The sequence below is a fragment of the Grus americana genome, chromosome 2 (genome assembly GCF_028858705.1).
Source record: "Grus americana isolate bGruAme1 chromosome 2, bGruAme1.mat, whole genome shotgun sequence".
NCBI classification, from domain to species: domain Eukaryota; kingdom Metazoa; phylum Chordata; class Aves; order Gruiformes; family Gruidae; genus Grus; species Grus americana.
Window position 1 is genome coordinate 121,845,881 of NC_072853.1, and position 19,954 is coordinate 121,865,834.

The 19,954-nt window shown below is 38.6% G+C and overlaps 2 protein-coding genes across 2 annotated transcripts in view; one reads left to right on the forward strand and one right to left on the reverse strand.

The window, feature by feature from the left end:
• Positions 1 to 19,954, forward strand: part of CPNE4 (copine 4) — a 364,382-nt gene that overhangs the window by 40,361 nt on the left and 304,067 nt on the right. The gene's annotated exons all lie outside the window — the stretch shown is intronic.
• Positions 1,599 to 15,577, reverse strand: LOC129203009 (prostatic acid phosphatase-like). The gene is made up of 10 exons (XM_054816833.1): positions 15,464 to 15,577; positions 14,039 to 14,134; positions 11,432 to 11,518; positions 10,642 to 10,794; positions 8,377 to 8,475; positions 7,172 to 7,267; positions 4,592 to 4,724; positions 3,219 to 3,301; positions 2,227 to 2,333; positions 1,599 to 1,755 (listed from the first exon to the last, which is right to left on the reverse strand). The coding sequence occupies exons 1-10, from the start codon at positions 15,575 to 15,577 to the stop codon at positions 1,599 to 1,601; spliced, it is 1,125 nt and encodes a 374-aa protein (XP_054672808.1).

Here is a 19,954-nt window from a genome sequence, read left to right on the forward strand (position 1 = left end):
ATTTTCCCAAGTGCCACTCATGCACAGCAGAGAGTTTAAAACTTCTGCCTGCAGGAAAAATGTTATGAGCCCCAAAATTAGGATCTGGCCCCAACAGTTACTGAGATGAAACTATTTTGAACCAGGATAAAATGGGGGAAAGTGTCAATTTTTGATATGACAATATGGCAAATATTTTGATCGGAGTGTCAGTTTTAGTTGTAACCTTTTTTGTGGTCCACGTGTGTTATCAGCACTCAGGATTACTAATGAAGGCAGTCACAAGCAGTGATGCTGGAGTTGGTGTAAAATGCCTGAACACCATCTAACTTCTACTTAAGCAAAATTTGAGGATTGAAACAATGTGTTGCCTTTATGTTGAACTTAAAGGCCAAATATTTGTGTCTTTATTAATGCCAAATTTTGATTGTATTATAGATTTGTTTGTTTGTTTGTTTATTTACTTGGTCAGTTACACAGATTGTGTTGTGAAGGAGGGGAACTAATTTCCACCAAACTTAGATTACTAAGCACCATGGTATAAAGTATCACTTTATATCTAAAGTATCATCCATGACTGTATTAGTTGCTTGGCCAAAAAAATCGTCAGAACCAACCTCCCCCTCTCCCTGACGAAATACCTTTTGCAATTAAATGTGGTAATTTCCTGATATGTTTCCTGACAATTTGTGAGCAATGACTGTAGTAAAGAAATGTATCATCTGGTGAATCATTAGTTGCTAATTTTTCGTTCATTCTGACTAAATTATCTCCAGTCTGTTCAGATTTTTTGCAACCAGGTGAGTTGGCTTGCCTGCATTCTTCTAATCTCTGACATTTCAAATTTTTCTTGAGATCAGTGATTCAGAAAGCCATATGGGATTTTTTAATGTTAGGTACATTTGATCATCAAAAAAGTGGGGACACTTGAATCCTGGGGCCTGTTTGCTTTTCATCTCCCTTAAAGATTATAGATCTAGATACAAGCGAGACAGTGTAATTCTCTGCTTTCCTGTTCCCTCTTTCTGCAAACGTAAATATCATCAGTGGTCAAAATAGGAAGTTAGACATCCTATATGTGGAGATACAGACAACCTACTAGAGAATGTGTTAGTATGCCAATGTGTGTCTGTATGTTTGACATTCTGGTAAATACCAGTCTGGTACACTATTCAATATTCATCCATTTTGATCCCTGAATATCTCCTAAAATCAAGGGAATGCATAATGTTTTTAACAGCTTGGACAAATACTCTACAGTTAGAGGTGAATTGTTATAATTCAGTGCATTTGTATCTGCTTCCTTGGTAACTGAAGGTCTTTTTGACTTTACTAAAACAAAACAAAAAAAAACACCCATGAAAAATAGTGCCCTAAAATCTAATCAACCTTGATTCCTTTTCACCAGAAAGTTGGGCTGGAATAGATAAATATATCAATGGAGTAGAAATTATGGCCATGGGTACAATCTATCTTACTGGATCTGAGTTTTTTGCATTTCGGACCAGACCCTTATGAAAATGAGTGTTACTTCAAATGAGCTCTTGGCAGAAGATATAATCTTGATTTTACCTTTGGGTACATGTGCCCAAAGCACTTAACTTACCTCTTCTTATGTCCTACATCCTACATTCTCTTGTCCAATAGTGTACTAGGACTGGGGAGACCAACTGAGTAAACCTCTCCAGTGGACAGCGAAATTTGCAGCCAGGGAGAGTGAGGGGGTGAGGATCTCTCAAAGAATTATTCCGATAGTACATCTCTATGGTGTATTGCCTGTTTCAAAATACAGATGGGTCAGAATAAAGTTAGGTATGCAGAATCACCACAGCCTTTCCATATTGTAGTGGTTGTACTTTGGAACAAACTTTTAGCCAGCTTATTTGTCTGGCTATTAATATGTGTCATTAGTACTCCGAAGAGATCTTTTAAAACAATAGATAGTCAACACTAATTTGCATGTAGTTTGTGTTCTTGGTAGAGAATCAAGGAGTTAAATAGATCAAAAGGGTAGGATAAAACCTCTCATAATGGTAATGAAGCAATATAGAGAGTGTGTTCAGGCTGCAGTGCTGTGATTCTCCTACTGTCAATAACTGCTATAGAGTCCAATTATAATAATTAAAATCAATCTATAATTTTTTCCTGTGTAGTGAGCCTTGTGTATCCAGTTTAATTAGTCTGGGGTATCAGCAAATTGCTGTTTAGGAAAAGTGTATGTTAGCAGTACAGCTTGCAGTTACTTGCCCATTTTTTTCCTGGTAAAGTTCAAAAAAATGACAGGCACTGTAAGGAGGCAATTTCCCACTGAAGACATTGAGTGCCATCTGTAAGGCAACAATGGTGGCTGCATGCTGTAAATAGAAGAAACCTTTAATTAAAGGCCTATTGAAAATGATTGCATGTACCTATTATTTAACAGTGTATCCAGCACATTATCTGTCCACTTAGCATTACTTGTGTGGCCCCATTAATACTTGCCCTCTGCCCCCTGCAACATTGAGCAAATACTGCCTTTTTACTGTACCAACTGAAATGCCGCATGTATAAAGTATACATATATGTAAATATTTAAGAAGTCTTAGTCACTTGCAGTTCTTATCAAGGTTAGTAGGAGCTCTTAAAACTTCTGTTAAAAAAACTAGTGGTTTTGCACGTTAAGTAAGCAGTATTCGAAATCAGATCAGTAAGCTCTTTCGCTGATATATACCTGATAGGTTGTAATCTAACTGCAGTTTAGAAATATAAGCTTTTTACTGAGAGCAATCCAAAAATTTCCTTCTCCAGTGACAGTTTTTGCACATTCTAAAGAAAAAGATAAAGTCACAATTGAGTAACTGCCTTCATAAGACCTTCTAAAATAACTAACTTAATTTTTCTTTCTTTCTTTTTTTTTTTTTTTCCTTTTGCATCTGGAAAAGATGCAGGAATCAAGAGGTTTGTTTCTAAATTATCTTTGTGATAGAGGTTCAATAAAACATGAAGCACGTTTTTTTTCCAATTCTCTGCTCAATCAAAGCAATGAAACAAGCCATGACATCAGGTGGAAAATTGAATGCTGTAGATTTCAGAGTGAGTAGTATCTGTTCATTAAAGAATGAAAATAATCCATTGATATTTCAGGTTAACCAAATAAAAAATGCTTGTAGCTATATTTCATGAATGAAATAAGGTTTCATGGCTTTCACTGCATTTAATAACTGCAGAAAGGGAGCATAAAAAAACCAGAAAGGACTCACCGCAGAATACATAACCATTTTTTGCTGGTGTGAAGGCTTTCTAGCATCTGAGATATGCTTTAGAATATTTTTTAAAAGAATACCTGAAAGAAAATGGGAAAGCAATGATAATGAAAGGGATGCTTGTGTTAACATCGGTATCAGTTGTTAATGTTTTAACACAATCTGTCTTTAAACATACCAGATTTACTCCATTGTAACTTTATAGATAATTTGTGTGGAGTGCCCTGGTTAATTCTGATACTATCTTTTATATGAACAGTGGGCCTGTTTTACTTCTGTGTAAAATGTTTTGGGGATCCCTAAAAGCCTCAACAGCTGTGAACACATATTCACACAGTGAATTCACAGTGTATTCACAGCTGCTTTGTGTCAGCAGAACAGTGCAAGAACAGCACAGTAACTAATAGTACCCTCTTTTGTCTGTAACTCCATTGACTTCCTAATTTCCAGAGAAAAAGAAAGAGCACATACTTTAGACTCTGGGCCTTCCTAAATTATGTGCTTGTCTGTATTTTGTTAATGTTAACTGCTGAAAAGCTGTAAGACGAACTAAATGAATTAAATCAATGGCTGTGCTAGTATGTTAGCGTAAGGTTGGAATCTCGACAAAGTAAAATCCTAAAATGAGAACTGTACACACTGGCAGAATTAGGCACATGTATTGTCTTCAGCCACTGGCATGTTTTTTAATAGCAATTGTTGGCAAAGCAAGAGCAGAGGCTTGAACCTCTTAGTATACAACTTGCTTTGTTTTGTATGTTATCTCCAAAAAGGCAAACAATTTAATCCGTGCTTATATGTGATTGTCCTTGTAGCTCACAGACCCTGGCTGCACAGTGTCCATATAAAACAAAAACGTAGCCCAAAGGGTGACAGTGGATGAATGGAGGAGAATGAGTGATTAAAAAAGTATAAACTATTTTTAAATTTCAGCTACTATTTGATGAGTTTAGAAGCAGTTTAATAATCTCATTTTAGTACTCTCAGTAATGGAATATGAAGACCGTTAGGCATCAAAGTTACCATCCTAAAGATTATTAAAAATAATATTTTTTAAGTAAGTTAAGCATGGTGGCTTACATTAAATTCAGACTTGATTTAGTTCAGCAAGTATCTATATATTACTTTGGATTTCTTATACAGTGTAACCAAAACGGTACCAGCTTTCTAATATTGGATTAGGATATTCGTGATTCATATCCTCACCATCTCTCCTCCCATTAATCAAAATCTTTCAGTGTTGATTACCAATATCCACATCATGGCGTCTTTCATAGTTCTACAATGCAGTCAGTAGCAATGTTTACTATATACCCTTTCTTCTTTCCCATTCTACTCTTGATTTTAAATGGGGTAAGAATTTGGCTTACCTCCCTGCAAACGTGATTTTTGTGTTTGTTTGTGGAACCCGAATTCCGCCTGTATTAACAATTCTGAGAGCTTTATCAGCTTGGTCCTGACACCATGAGTAGCCCAAACAGGTAAAGTGTAATTGTTAATATCCTACAGTGAAGAAAGAAAACATAGTGATTTTTTTTACTGATTTCTACTGCTAAATGTTGTTCTGACACAAAATGCTTGTCAGAACAAATTCTGAATGTTTCACTCAAGTAACATTTTCTCTTTGTAATAAAATAATGACTGTATTTTGCATTTAGACAGCTGTAGAATTCTTATTTATAGTATCACACTGTTTAAAAAAATTTGAAGGGCAGTCTTCAACAAGAAGAGGAAATATAATACTAAAAATCATTATGCAAAAAGAAATGCATTATTTATGCCAATTGCTAATACACTTGTCAAGTGAAAACATTCAGTTTATGACTCTTTCAGCCATCTACTGAGATATATCTGAGATCTTTACTGAAACAAATCATACATAGATGTCAGGATTTTAAGGGCTGGCAGCTCTGAGTTGTAAGGGAGATTCAGAGATCAAGCAGGAATATATATAGCTGTAATTCAGAGGTACCAGAGTATGAAGTATATGTATAGGGATTAGACATATAGATGGAATTCATACCTATGTATACCAGGTCTATTGGATACTGACGCAGTCCTGAAGTTAACGTGGAACAGATTAGTCTTTCCTTAAGGACACAGCCCAAGATATATTAATGGTCACAACTGCAAGAAGGGAAGACATGCCCAACACTCCCTGCTTTCCTGTTTAAACAAGGTTGGTATCTTTCCTTTAGTTCAGCATAAACTCTGTGAATGTGAGCCATTGGACTGCGCTCACCAGAGGGAGCGTTGTTGTAACAACGAGTTCTAAGGAAAATGCCACCTACTTACAGGATTTGTTTAAACAAGTGAAACAATAGAACCTGTTAGGTTAAACCAGCTCAGGTCACAATGTATCACTTTCTCTTTTAACAAATGTGATTTGTGTCTTGAGGAAAGAATTGGCTAGTTGTATGTTATTTAAGACAAGTGCTGTAAGCAAGCAAGCACCTCAGTCTCCAAGTTACCTGAGAGTCAGATGACATTTAACCAATAATAACAGAGATGCATGCTACTGTAGTTTCATGAATTGTATTTTAAAAACTATGTAAGAAAGCTGTGTTTGTATGCTTGAAAGAGTGACAGTGGCTTTTGTGGCAGATGTCTTAATTCATACCCTCAGAGTCTTCACTGAGTAGTATGAAAGACCAAAGCTCATCAAATCTAACAACAGAAGGAAAAAACAACTAACTGGTTTTGTCTTTCGGCACTTAGCTAGATCCCTGACGGAACCTTTCAATTTTGCACATTTCTTTGGTGACATAGGTTTCTCAGTATGATATAACAATTAAAATAAAAAGTTGCGGTCCCGAGCTGTCTTGCGTTTGGAAACTATGGAAGGGTAACTTCACTGAAATTACAGTGAGGTGTCCCAACATGTAACATGTCATTTAACTTAAGACCCTGGCTAACATTTCATTCAAGGCTGCTTTGACCAAAGCTGGACCATTGCAGAAACTGCAGGACAGAAGGTAAACTCAGTAGCATCACACCCAACTATTACATGTTGCTTGTGAAATCCACCTTAAAACAGGCTCAATTTTCTAGGAGATATCCCAGGAGATATATGACTAACTTATCATTAATATTTTAGTTTAAAAATAATTCTACATGAAAGCATTTATAGTGAATGCTGCCTACAACAATAAAGTTTTAACACAAGACTCGGCAATTTTCACTTGCTTCAGGTGAGATAAGTCTAGACTTTGAAGTAACATGAAGTAGAGCTTGCTGCTAAATTAAGGGCACTCACGATTTTTTCAAATCCCAGTCAGAGGTACCAACCAGACTGTGAGACCCAGATACCCATGACAGTTGGGCACCACAGTACCGCTTTTGTTATGAAATCCATGCTTCTTTGTCGTGTGCCTGGTTCATTTTCTTAGAACAGGCTCCCAGACTTGCACAAATAGCCTTTGTCTCATTCCAATGGCTGCTCAATTCCTGAAAATACTCTGGCCACTACTGTCCATATGCAAATAATGACTTCTCATGCTTATACTATTTGCATAAAATCTTTGTGGAAAGATGCTTCTGTTTCTTTGCCACCAACATATTTTACTCCTGTCTATCTCTGTGATGGGGTTTGGAGGAGTAACAAGGCAATTTTATCCAAAGGTATGCTTTTGCCTAATTCTCCATGTGCAGTCGCTGACAGGATCTTGGATTTGATAGGCCATTGGTTTGTGTTCCTTATAGTCGTGGACAACCACAGCAGCCTCACACAGTCGTCGTGTCTTTAAAAGATTTTCAGGTGCAAGTCTGATGTTAGGTGATAATTTCTGGGGAAGAAGCTGAAAATTGTCTGTAGTTCAAAAAAGTTTGGAAGCATAGACCTACTATGCTCTGTTGATGTCTGGCAAACAATAGAAATAAGATATAAAACCAGTTTTGAGGAAGTGTAAGTATTTCTATTGGACTATGGGAATTTTCTTTATATTACTTGCCTCATATTGCAAAGTGTCAGAGAGTTTCCAAATTCTTTCGGTATTCAACTTCTTCAATGGGTATCCTGTATGAGTGGCTAAAAACTTCAGAAATGGCTGGAATACAAAAAAGAAAGCTTGTATGTTGTCCACAGTGCCTTTTTACATCATTCCTACACACTGTCATACTAGTACATAGTGATTTTTAGAAGCAAGATAGTCTTTGCACACCAAACCATTGCCTAGTGGTAAGAGAATTTGGCCTATTCATCTAGACAAGGTTGCTGATCCGAGTTCAGATTTGGAATATGGTGGTGGTTTATGCTTGGTGGGAATGTTCAAAAGAGGATAGTAGAGACAACATATATATGAGGAAGTCTGGCAGAAATCCAAAAAGTGGTTAAAGGAAGTTTGATAAATAGAGTTATTCTGATGTTGGTACTGAGCAGAAAGAAGATATGATGTAAATTTGGTAAAACTGGGAATTATGATTCACTTATATGTAATACCCAGAGGCAGAGCCAGGGATGGGTGGCTGACATCAGTGGCTAAAGATGATAGAAAAACAGGTGAGTTCGATCATGTCATTTTGAATAAACCTGTGAAGAAGATGGTTACAGCAGAATAGACAAGTGATTACATACTCATAGCAAAGATTTTGATGGTGGAGAAAGAAAGGAAAGGATACTTTACAGAGGCAAGAACGAAACATAAGTGAGCACTTGAATGAAGACTTTGAGTGTGAGACACAAACAGGTACTTAGGGAAAGCACTGAGACTATTGTAGAAAATCTGGAGAATTGAGCTGTGAGCAATTTGTGGTGTAAGAGGAATATGAACTAGCAGAGAGTTATATAGACAGAGACATCAGAGGAGTTGCTTTACATGGGAGTAAACAGAGGTACTGGAGTGATCTGAGGGGTGTTGGCACTGATTTGATCTGAGTTTTTGTTTTGTCTGCTCTCCTAGAAGGTAGGTGGAGTGGTTTTTTGCAAGGTAGTCAATAATTTATCTTTTCTATGACTTGCAATTTTCAGTTGATGGGAATAGCCCAGTCCAGCTGGCTCTATAATGTAATTGCTTTTTGGGTATGTTGTCTACATCTGCTGTGAAAATTAGAGATGTGGAAGGAGCATATCGACTGCCATTTTTTAAACCTAACCATTAGATAATGCTGAGAGAAGTGGTACATTTTAGGTAGAATTCCAGACCTGAAAATACTTTACCCTGTACTGCTTGAGCTGCCTTTGGAAATCCCTTGTCGCAAAGGTTTCTCTCAGAAGCTCATTGTATTTTGGGCAGCGTGAGAAAGGTAAGTATAGCAACTGAAAAGAAAATTGCAAATCATTAGTTAGGCAAGGTGCTGCTTGTTCTGCAATTCAATATATCCTTTCAGGATTGTTGTTCTGATTGGCTGCACTAGTTAGGACAAGCTGAAAAATAATTTGGGTATGTAGTTTTCAAAGATATTCATCTTCAGGACTGTAAGAGTCATACTGATGACTACTTACAAAATAATCTGTCAATGTTCAGAAGAGTAATAGCTGCAGTAGTTCAAAGTTAAAGGATTCATTTACACAAGATGAAATTTGTCCCTTGACAGAAGACTAACACAAGCCCTCACAAACTGTTTTGTGCTTGGCTTCCCCAGGGATGATTTCACTCATTGTGTTCAGTCTTTCTTTAAACACACAGTCACCTTTTTGCAACAAATTACCAAGCAGCAGCTGGACTGCAATAGGAGTCTTTGTACACACTCAGCTGTATTGAGTGGACTTACCACAGCTTCATTTAGTTCGGCTTAATTGTAGAAACCTGTGAGGTTTCTATAACTCAGATTTTTCTTTCAGTAATTCAAGACATATGAAGGTGAAAGGTTACATGTGACTGGGATAACTGAAGAGTTTGTTAATCCATTTATCTAAGCTAAACTGAGTTTATTCTTGTTTGAAGTTTTTTGTGTTAAATTTTAAGCAAAAGTTAAAACAAAATTTGACACTGAGATATTCTTAGTGTTTTTCTCTAATGCCCTTTTTGTCCTTTTTCCAGTAATAAAGCTCTATCTATATAGTCCCACAGTTAAAAGAACTTGTAAAAGGACTTGAGAGTCCTGCAGGGATAATTAACTTGGAAAGCTTCACAGCAGTTCCTCGATCTTTTTAGAAATACAATATGTCTATTCCAGAAGATAGGAAAGTATTTCTGAATCATAACCATAGGTTCATGAACAGGCATGACTTTACCAGTAAATGATGGACACTTGTTTGGGGTAGCAGGATATATATGGTCTCAAGCTTAGCCTGTATATGTAGTAAAGATTAATAGAGTTAAAACACAAATAGATGAAAGAAGTACGAAAAATGTGTACGTGTTCATGACTTTATGATTTGTTTGAATAAACTTACTTGCTCCCCTAGACGTGAATGAGGTGCAGCACCTGCTTGCTGAGTTTGCTAGTGGTGTTGACACTGGCCAGGTATTCTTGCCTGTTTGCTGGGGTACCACCATCTGTGACAGTGGCAGAAGCAACCCCTGACTCTATGCCAGGCTGTGTGCATGAACAGGAAGACATGTGTCTCCACATCCTCTGTCTTCATGCTCTCATCACCCCAAGGTGAGAACCATTGCTCAATTTCCCCATTTAACCTGATTCCCCTATCATCACAGACTGCGTTAACTAGACTTGTAAGCCCACACAATTTATCTTGCATCACATGTGCAAACCTCCTCTCCCAAACTGGAACTCATGCTGTACACTCCTGATGTATCCTAGCTTTTTACCATAGGTTTTCCACAAATGGGAAACTCCAGCTCCACTCAGCCACCCAGCTTCCCCCTCTGATACAAGTATATGCAGACTATAGAGCTGCTATCCACACAATTCCTTACAGCTCCAAGGTGAGGAGTTGAGGAAGGGAGATGAATTAATACATTGCCCTATGAACTCATAGTCTTAAAGCTCCAAGTCCTCCTTCCTTTTCCCTTTTACTTTTTCCACCAACTCTCAAAGTGCATGCACTGACCTTCAAAGAGCATGAAAAACAATCCTGTGGCTCAATTCTCACTGTAATGAAAATCTCAGAATAATTCTTTTGTCTTTTCAATTGCCTGTGGACTAAGAAACGTTGTAGCACTAGTGAGATAGGTATGCTTCCTCTTCTCACACAAAGAAAGTCATGTTTGTGATAAGTTTAGGATTAATCTACTTCTGTAGTGGTTTACTCACATTATAGGTGAATTCTTTTTTTCTGTACCTAGGACTTCTGGTTTTCTTCCTTTTTTGTTAACTCAAGGTCTCTGATGTGTAAGTCCATTCCTGTGGAAACTCTTGACAATATTTCTACTCAGCTTATTAGGTCTTTCTGCACAAGCTTGTAACATAATCTATTTTTCATTGCCTTTACCATGCCCTTTATCCTGTCCCTTCATCTCATATCCTAGGTATTTTACTAATGTTCAAGGGAAAGCAAATGCCCCTATTTTATACTCACATTATCGTGTGACAGTGGTACAGTGTGAACTGGAATTGGCTGCCAAAGGATTTTGGGGTTCCAAATCTGGCCCTGTGTCGGTGGGTACAGCCCAGCAAGACTGGCCTGAGCACTCATAAGCGTGTGATCACAGTCAGTGCTTTGAACATAAATCTGAAGCAAGAAACAAAAGAGGAAAATGTTTTGGGAGGTTATTTCTCCTCTTAGGTTTGGGGTTTTTTTTCCTCTTGGTACAAAAGAAGGGGACTGTTACTGTGCTAGGGAAGATGGCCTTAGAGTGTGATGAAGAAGGACCATGAGGAAGAAGGGAGAGGGAGAAATAGTGAAGCTGAAATAGGGCCTTGGAATAAAATTTTGGTAGACAGGGGAGCTGCAATATAGTAGCAGTTCCCTTAGGAGTCCTGGTGAAAAGTGTAAGATCGACTCCATTTGACCATCGAGGCTTTGGGACATTATGTATACACTGAACAGCTGGACCCTAAATGAAAACTAAGCTGTATCTGCACCCCATACGGAAGTGTAGAATTGGAGATTTCTGACATAGGTACTCTGCCATACAACAGTGAGGCATCTGAACCTGATATACAGCCTAAAAAACCTTTCACATGGTTTTCAGTTAACCATTAGCCTGAATAAAAGTTGAGCCACAGTTTCAGGGATACTTTGAAATGACATTGAATTCAATGGGTATTAAGTTACCTCCAGCCATACCAGGTTCAGACTCTCATGCATTCAGGAAGTCCCATTAGCATCCATGAAAAACATCTTCCCTCCCAGATCCAGTACTTGCCTCACACTGCTTGTATGCAACATTCAGGAAATAAGAGTATCTCCTCCGCATGTACTGGCCAAGCTCGTACTGTTGCTGTATGCCAAGCTGTAGAAGTAACAGAATAGTGTCAAAGGCTCAAGAAGTGTGCTATGCATCCATTCCTACAACCAAAAAATGAGATAATATTTCATATTATTTTGATAAAGACCTTTTTCCTTTCTAAAGTGAAGGAGGAAAGAAGACAGGAGAAAAATGCAGTAAAGTTACTGCATTTACAGTATTGGATAATATTAGATATGTCTTCCTAACGGATACAATTTTGCATTTTGCTCTATGGAAAGTTTATCCAAGCTAGTAAGTCTGGCTGAGGGGCAGGGTGACTTAAAGCAGGCATAGAGATGTCCCAACACCATCTGTCTAATTTCTATTCTATTGCTGGCTCACAGCTGATTAATGGGGAGTGCAGGCAGAGCAACTACCCGTCTGTGAAGACACATACAGGATATAAATCCCATAGAATATCACCAGTGATTCCGTATAGAGGCTACAGTTTTAGCTTGAGCAAGATCTTATTTTTCAGGAAGACAGAAAATCTTGACTAGAAGATTTCAAGTAAAAGTATTCCAAGCCTTCAGGTATTTTGCTGCAACGGCTAATTATTATTGGTAGTCTGAAACATTTGATTCTTGGTTCTTGCTTGCGTCCCCAGCTTTCAGCCACTGGATCTTGTTATGCTTTTGAATGACACATTCTTTACCATCACAGATCTTATTCCCAGTAAGATAATAATCAATAAGATGAAATCAAGTTACTTAATCTCTGTGTTAAACTAAATAGATGACAATTCTCTACTCTCACAGCAAAATGGGTTTTCCAGCCTCAGCATTTTAGTAGCTCTTTGCTGAACTTACCAACACAATTTTGTAAATACGTGACACGAGAATCACATGCAATGTCCCTGTAATGGACTCAATATTGTCATCTTTTTACCTGTACCTGGTGTTTCCTGGCCTAAATTGAAATGTATTCAACTTGGCTCATATAATCATTACTCTGCACTGGGATCCCAAGTACAGTGATTACTCATTGCTTCCTAAAGTCCTTTTGTAAGTCATAGGATCATAGGATAATTCAGTTTGAAAGGGACCTCAGGATGTCTTTAGTCCAACCTCCTGTTCAAAGTAGAGTCAGCTATGAGGTCAGACCAAGTTACTCAGGGCTTTATCCAGAGTGCCAGACATGGCCCACAGTGTGTGCATGTGATCAGCTCTTTCTGTTGCTGGAATTATGCATCCAGAGTTTCCTAGGGTATGTGCTTGGCCTAGGCTTCTGCCTGAACCTGCCTAACATGCATGTTGTTAAATCCTGACACCAGGGTTTTGAAGCCTTCTGCGCCCTGGAGCAAGCTGGCATGTATTGCTGCGCTTGCACAGTGTGTATGTGGAATGATTGAGTCATAGCTGAGTTAAGGCATAGGAAGCTGGTCTATTACTCCTGTTTCTTCAAGGGAGGTAATGTGAGAGGAAAGAGGACTGACCTTGCACTGGAGATTGGTATGGCCTCCTAAGAATGGCAAGGAAGAGGAGGAACCCCTCAGGCAGTTTGTTCTATTCTGATTTTGGTGGAGACCTGGCAAATGACTAGGAGAGACAAACATGTGCTTTATGCTGGACCCACTGGATATAAGGGTTTGGGGCGAACTTATTCTACAGCAGCCTAATAGAGACACACACCTCACAGTCTGCCTACACACGCACAATAGCCTTTTATCTGGGACATCCAGAATTTTGGCACATCTGAACTACTTCAGTGAGGCTGCCTGATTCCCTGAATCCTGGGCAAATAACAAGTAGATTTTTCCATCCAAACAACATATCTTGGAGAAAAAGGAGTGAAGTACAGACACAGTGGGTCATGCTGGTGGGAGCAGAGCAGAAGTAGCGTTAAAGCTACCTAGTACTCATGTATTCCCTTACAGCCCGATAGTACGGGAGTTTGCTCTTGGCTCCATTCACAAGAGGAGGCAGCTAATACAGTTAATGCAGAGACACGGTTTCTGCAATTGGACTCTGCAGTTGCCTTAGCTGCTGCTAGTTACTGCCATCAGCTGATACCTGTGTGCCAGCTCAGCTCTGCTGTATTCCGCCAATACCTGCACTAAAATAGCTGAGCTTTACATCAGCTTTCCCTGGCATAGCATGAGAGAAGTTTCTGCTAGTACTTCATGAGCTCATTGTTCGTAGTTCGTGGGCTAGGAAGCACTCCTACTCAGCAGAGATTAAGGGTGATCTGCTACGTTATGCTACTGATGGTTAAAGCTTCATCTTTGGTCTCAGGGGAACTGAAGTGGTCACCAGCGCCTGGCTCCTCCCAGCCGACCCTAGTCTGCAATCAAACAGCTCAACATAGGCTGCTATAGGACCAGAACAGGCTGACTCAGTGTCATTTAAAATCAGTGACTGCTTAGTTGTAGCTTCCTGGTAAGTTTTTTGGCTGTCCTTTTGGAGATCTGTGTATGGCAACCTAATATAGACTTTCTCCAAGTGAAAACAAAGTTCCAAAAAACAAATATCAACATGCCACATTCCAATATTTCAGTATATTGGCCCAGGTAAGCAAACGCACCTTGGTAAGCTGTCCATATCCCTGCTGCTTTGCAATTTCTTTGTGCTTGTCAGTTGGAAAAAATTCCTGTGGGGTATGATCACCATGGCGAAATACCTGATAAAATAGATGGAATTCCCTTCATGTTATTGGCATTTTTGTGATGGACATAATTAATGCAATCACAAGGAATATGTAGTGACAGTGAGTACTGTATCTGACAGATGCTAAATATATTCATGGTGCTTTTCTTGGGTCTAGATAGCTACAATACCGGTTTGATTTATTTAGACAAATGTAACTCTTCTTTTTTTTCCTGGCATTTGAAAAGTAATTAGCTTAAATAAATTTTTGCAAGTTATAAAAGCGATAAAATATCTTAATATAGTTTAAAGAGGTTTTATATATTTTAGGGAGTATAGACCAAAACCTTAAATGAACAGAAAACAAACAGAAGCATTAAGTAATTTTCCAGAAATATTAGAACATTAATATTTTGGCAGGACTAACTGGGAATTCAGAAGGAAAAAAAACCCAGACTACTGTTCTAGATACAGTTTCTGTGGCTGACTGCTGTGAAGCGCTCTTTCTTGGAAGAAATTAGCCTTAAAAAGCCACATGTTGATTTTTTCATCACAAGAGGTGATGAAAGTGTCATCTAATACCTGAACACAGACTAAACTGTTACTCTGAAAACATTGAATCTGTTCTGGAATTTCACTTCAGATAAAAGATACATCTATAAAGATACATAAAGATTTTTCATTCTTGCAATGAATTTTTTCCTTGTCCAGCATAATTCCTGTAGATATATGTCATATAATTTTGAAATTTTACAACTATTTTTTTTTATTTCTTAATCCAAGCAGGGAGAAATAAAATTGAAAACTGCAGCAAAGTGATTTACAAGCATGTTCGATGTTCAGAACAAAATTCAGGCTTCCTGCAAACAAACAGTACATCGTAATCATTGCAAATAGCATTAGTTTCACAGCACTGGTTCTATGTTTCTTATTCAATGCCATTGTACACTTGTTTGGATTTAACATAATGAAATTTCATTTGCTTTTTAATCCACTGAAACCATTGGAAGAGTGGAAACTTTTCTATGGTAAAGAGGGCTTTTGCACAGCTGATATTTAGTTATGAAATCCTCTTTTACAGTTTAAAAAAGAATCCTATGTGATTCCTCTCTTAGTGCTATGAAAGAAGCCTTCTTTGTCAATCCAGAAAGTTAAGCTCATGTAGGACTGCACAAAGGAGACAAAATTATAAAATCTTATTTAAAATTGCGGATTTTTTTTTTGTACAATGCAATAGTGAATTTTGAATGTGCAGGAAACAAATAGTCACAAAGTGCCTCCTCCCTCCGACCCTAGAGTACAAGAAGAGCAGTAAGTGACAGGTTTGGAAGAAATTCCATTTGCCCATGAACCATATACTTACTATGGACACAAACTTCAGTTTTCTTTTTGCTGTGGTTTGGTGAAGAAAGATACAGAAAAGGCAGAACATGAAACAAAGACTCCAAATTCCACATGCCAGCTGCCTTGCTCTCATCCTGAGGGTAACTTTCAGCTATTTCAGGTATTTTGCACACCAAGGTCCCTGGCTGGATGTGGTGACAGATATGTGGCTAAGAGGGGAGGAGTTGGTTGTGCTCAGTGAAGTCCAAAAGTGGGCTGTGGTCTTGCCTCCTCCTCCCTTTTTTCCCTTCTTGGGTTAGTGCTTTTCAGGGGATTTGTGAAATGAAAAGTGTATTTTGCACTTGTACTCAATTTCTGTGTCCCATGTATAACATGAAATGGAATCCTTGAGCCCTCTAATTCCTGCCTCTGGCACCTACAAGGCAGGTGAACGTAAAGAACTAGAAGTTGCCTTCTATTATTTAAGCTAGAATTTAGTATGGGTCAGTCAGCCTGCTCCAAAGTGAAAATGCTGCGGATATGCTGTCTCTTGCTGTATGCAAAAGAGCTGGGAAACCAACCTCATTCCTAGTGCTCATGTCTTCTCTGAACACTTTGTACTAGAAAACTAGAAGGAGCAGTGCTGACAATTGTTCTTTTATAAAGGATCTCTGGATTTGTCCTTGGATTTGGCTGTGGTCTTTAAGAGGAATAAACAGCAGAAGGTTTTGTTAAGCAAAATTCCCTGGTGAAAAAAAAAAAAAGATAGATGGATGAACTTTCATCTCTACAGTAGATTGACTACGTTTCTAGTGGCAAAGTCTGTGGCACTGTTTTCTAGAACTATCCCCCAGAATTTCATACAGTTAGGTAAACTTTTTATTTTCAAATTTCTCTTGCCGCAAACACTCTCATTGTTACAGCATGCATAAATCAAGAGTTGTTTCTGTCATTTCCCCAGTATATTTTAAATAAAGAAAAAAAAATCTAGCTCAGAGACAATGTTGCAAGAGATAGGATTATTTTACAAGCTTATCGGTCTATGCTCAGTCACATTCATGTGTTAATGAAAGCTTTGTTAATGTGTGAAAATTGAGGGTGACTTCTTAGTGATCAAAAGCTCTCTGTATGTAAGAATTTAAAAGAAATTACTGAAAAAGTAATCATGTTTCTACCCAGAAAGGTTATATAATCTCAAGCTAATTTAAGGCACAAATAACAAAGCTTTCCTTTGTAATTATTAGATATAGGCTGGTCTAGAGGGATCAGTTCTCTGTCCTGAAGTAACAATGCTGTATCTTTCACATCTGTCGGAGCTAAAGAGATTCTTCTCTGAAACGTTCAGAGGACTTTCAGACTTTCTTGGTGCAAGATGGTTCGTCTGTCATTTCTGCTTTTATGCCTGGCAAGTCTAACACACTCATGCAGAAATAGAAAAGTATAGGAAGCTGCCCACATTTATTGAGAAAGAATTTTATTTTTTTTAATGAAGGACCTGGGGGAGATGTGGGTCAACTGGTCAAAGCTATTCACACCCCATACATTTTCCTGCCTCCACTGGCTGTCTTATTTCAAAAATCTCTTTGAAGAGACTATGTGTTTTGCCGTTTCTAGAGGACATGACATCAGGTGCCACTCCTAAAATACACTGCTCTGCAAGGGAAGGTTTTTAATTAGACGAACTGATATCGCTGATTTAAAATAGGCAAGTTCTCAGAATCGCAAGGCTCCATTCAGGTTCTTCAGATACTGTAGATATGTCTAGCAGGGACAGCAGATGTACAACAGGAGCAGAAATGTTTAACCTTATTCTTTTCAAGCACCCATTGCCTCACACTTTATGTGAGATTTCTTTAACAAGGAGGGTGAGATTACTCTTAGTTTGCACATGACAAAATGTTAGCGTAAAAACTGATACTTGCTTCCTCTGATCTGATCTTGGTGGTACTAATTCTGTGGGAAGAGACACATAAAGGACTGGAATTATTTTAAAGTGCACCACATTGGTTAACTCTGTTCCTGCTAAAGGTCATAGAGGGAGAATGAAACAGTGTGCTGTGCCATGTTATTGTCATTCCTGAGAGTGAAACTCTGGAGAGCAGGAGATGGAGCTTTCTTGGCAGCTAACTCATACTTGCAGAAATCCCTTGTTGTGGGTGGTGAGAGGTGTGAAAACTACAGAGCTTTCAAAGTCAAGGTAGCTGATTCTTTAATATGCCCGGAGCCTGTGTTAAAACAACAGTTGAAGGGGGGAGAGGAGGAGGTAATGATAGAGGCAATAAATGAACCTCCCTCACTGTCTTGGAAGTACAAAGGAAAATACATGAGGTGTACATCATATGCCTTTATCTTACCAATAAACTTGAAGAAATGTTTATGGGATCATTATAAACACTATTAAGCAAGTAAAAGTACAGATTTGTGTTGTGTCCTGTATTGTGATATCTGAAAAGTCAGTGTGTTAAGAAATGCTGCTGGATCTACATTGGTTAGGGAATGTAAGTTTTCGTTAACAGTCCTTCAATACTTTCAAGTAGGTTCATGGTTTAAGTGTTGTTATTGGATTTAAAAGCTTATTAGTCCAAAGGACAAAAATTTGGTTCTCTACGCCCAAACTGCAATATGAAGAATCTTCTCCAAGCTGTGGTGCTTATCCTCTCCCCTAGCTTTTGTTAAATGTAGTGCTAAATCTGCTTGGTATTTAAACACAGTGTAGGACTGGATTTGCAGCTTGAGGTGCAACTTGACAGTGGAGGAGGATCAGAATCAGCTGAAGATACGCTGATAAGTATGTTAGGAGAAGACTGCAGTGTAGAATTAGTGAGGGGAGGAGGCAGGTGTAGGAGGACTTCAACCTTCCCACCCTACCTCCCCTCCTTCCCCTTCCCTGAAAAGTCCCCTAGTAGGATACTTGCTCCAGCCTCTGGTGTTGAAGTCATGACTCTGTGGCTTTTGCAGTTTTACAGTTTTGATGTCCATGTCCACTTCCATGCCTTTTCAATGTCTTCTTTCCTCATCCCCAGTCAGATCAGAGCTGTATCTATCCCTAAATAGAGTTCAATGTTTCCTCTGGTTTACATGGTACCTGTTTGTCTCTTGCTTGCACGCTGTGATTAACTGATAAAGTGAGGATATCATTCACTCAGCTGCAATAAACTAACAGCCAGAACAAAAGAATTCCAACTCCAAGTCATTTGTTTAGTATCTAAATAGATAGGTATCAGCTGCCTCTGTTTGGCTAATGCTTAACAGACTTCTTCGGACTTTTATGGTAGGAAAACAAAGGCATGTCATGTCACCACGCTTTTGTCACAGGGACACATTACTCCCACCTCAGGAAGAATTCTGCCCTAATCAGATACTTTCTGTTAATAATTTCAGAGCTGGCATGCAATATTCTTTCAGCCCATTTTAAGACTGAGTTAGAGGCATGTTCACCTGTCTTGAGGAGCTGGGTCAAGACTTGTTGGGACTGCAACTGTGCTCTGCAAATAGAGAAATCTGCATTGGTAACAGGGGCACTAAAGAGCTATGTGTGATGTTCTTGCTATGGCTGGTAGGAGACATCACCTTTTGCCCCATATTCTCTGATCCTTCCTTAAACGGCAGCAGAAAGCAGGAGACAGCAATTGGTGTTCGGACTTGTAAGCAGTGGGACTGTGGTCATTCTTAGGCCATTCAGCGTTCTAGGCAATTGCCTTCTGTTTGGGTCCAAAGCTGCACTCTTGATGCTGATCTGAAATAAATTACTTTTTTGCACAGTCATCAGCTTCTTCTCCATTACACTGATGCAAATATAGAGTAACTGCACAGAAGCTGATGAACTTACTCTAAATATATTTCCCTTAAGGTTTGCACAGCTGTTCTTCTACTGATGTTCTTCTCAGCACCTTCTGATCTCCTGCATTTTGTGGCTGTGTTTGGGATATGTCCATCTAGTGCTCCAGATCCTCATTAGTATAAGTTGGATTAGCTCTTTATCTTTTGTAGAGTTGCACTGACTTACAGAGTCTTCAAAATACAGGAAGAGGAGGATGTTAAAACCCATTTCCTCAACCGGTTCTGATGAAAAAGCATTATTAAAAAACTGGATCCCAGTGTTAATGTAAAAAGAGATCAAATTCCAGATCCAACCTTCATCTGGAGTTTTGCTGGACTGTAAATCTCCCTCCTCTCAGATGTGAGCACTTTCTCTCCAGTTCCATGTGATTCACCTTTGTGATCATAAAATACACAACTCAAGAGAAGCAAGACTGACATGGAGGAGTTGCAGATTAAGATGCAGCTTGGTAGTTGTGTTTTAACAGATTACTGTAATATCAGAACAAAGGGATTTAGCTGGCTTTATTCCACAGAGTAGTGGTGCTTATTTTGGTCTTAGGCCATCGATGAGTCACAAACATGAATTTTGTGCAGCATAAAAGCCCATTATTCTTTTTTCCCAAACTCTGTGAATGAATTCAAGTAACCTTGCTTGGTAAGGTTTGTAGCAAATTGCTAGGAAACAAAGATCTTTAAACCACTAGCACTA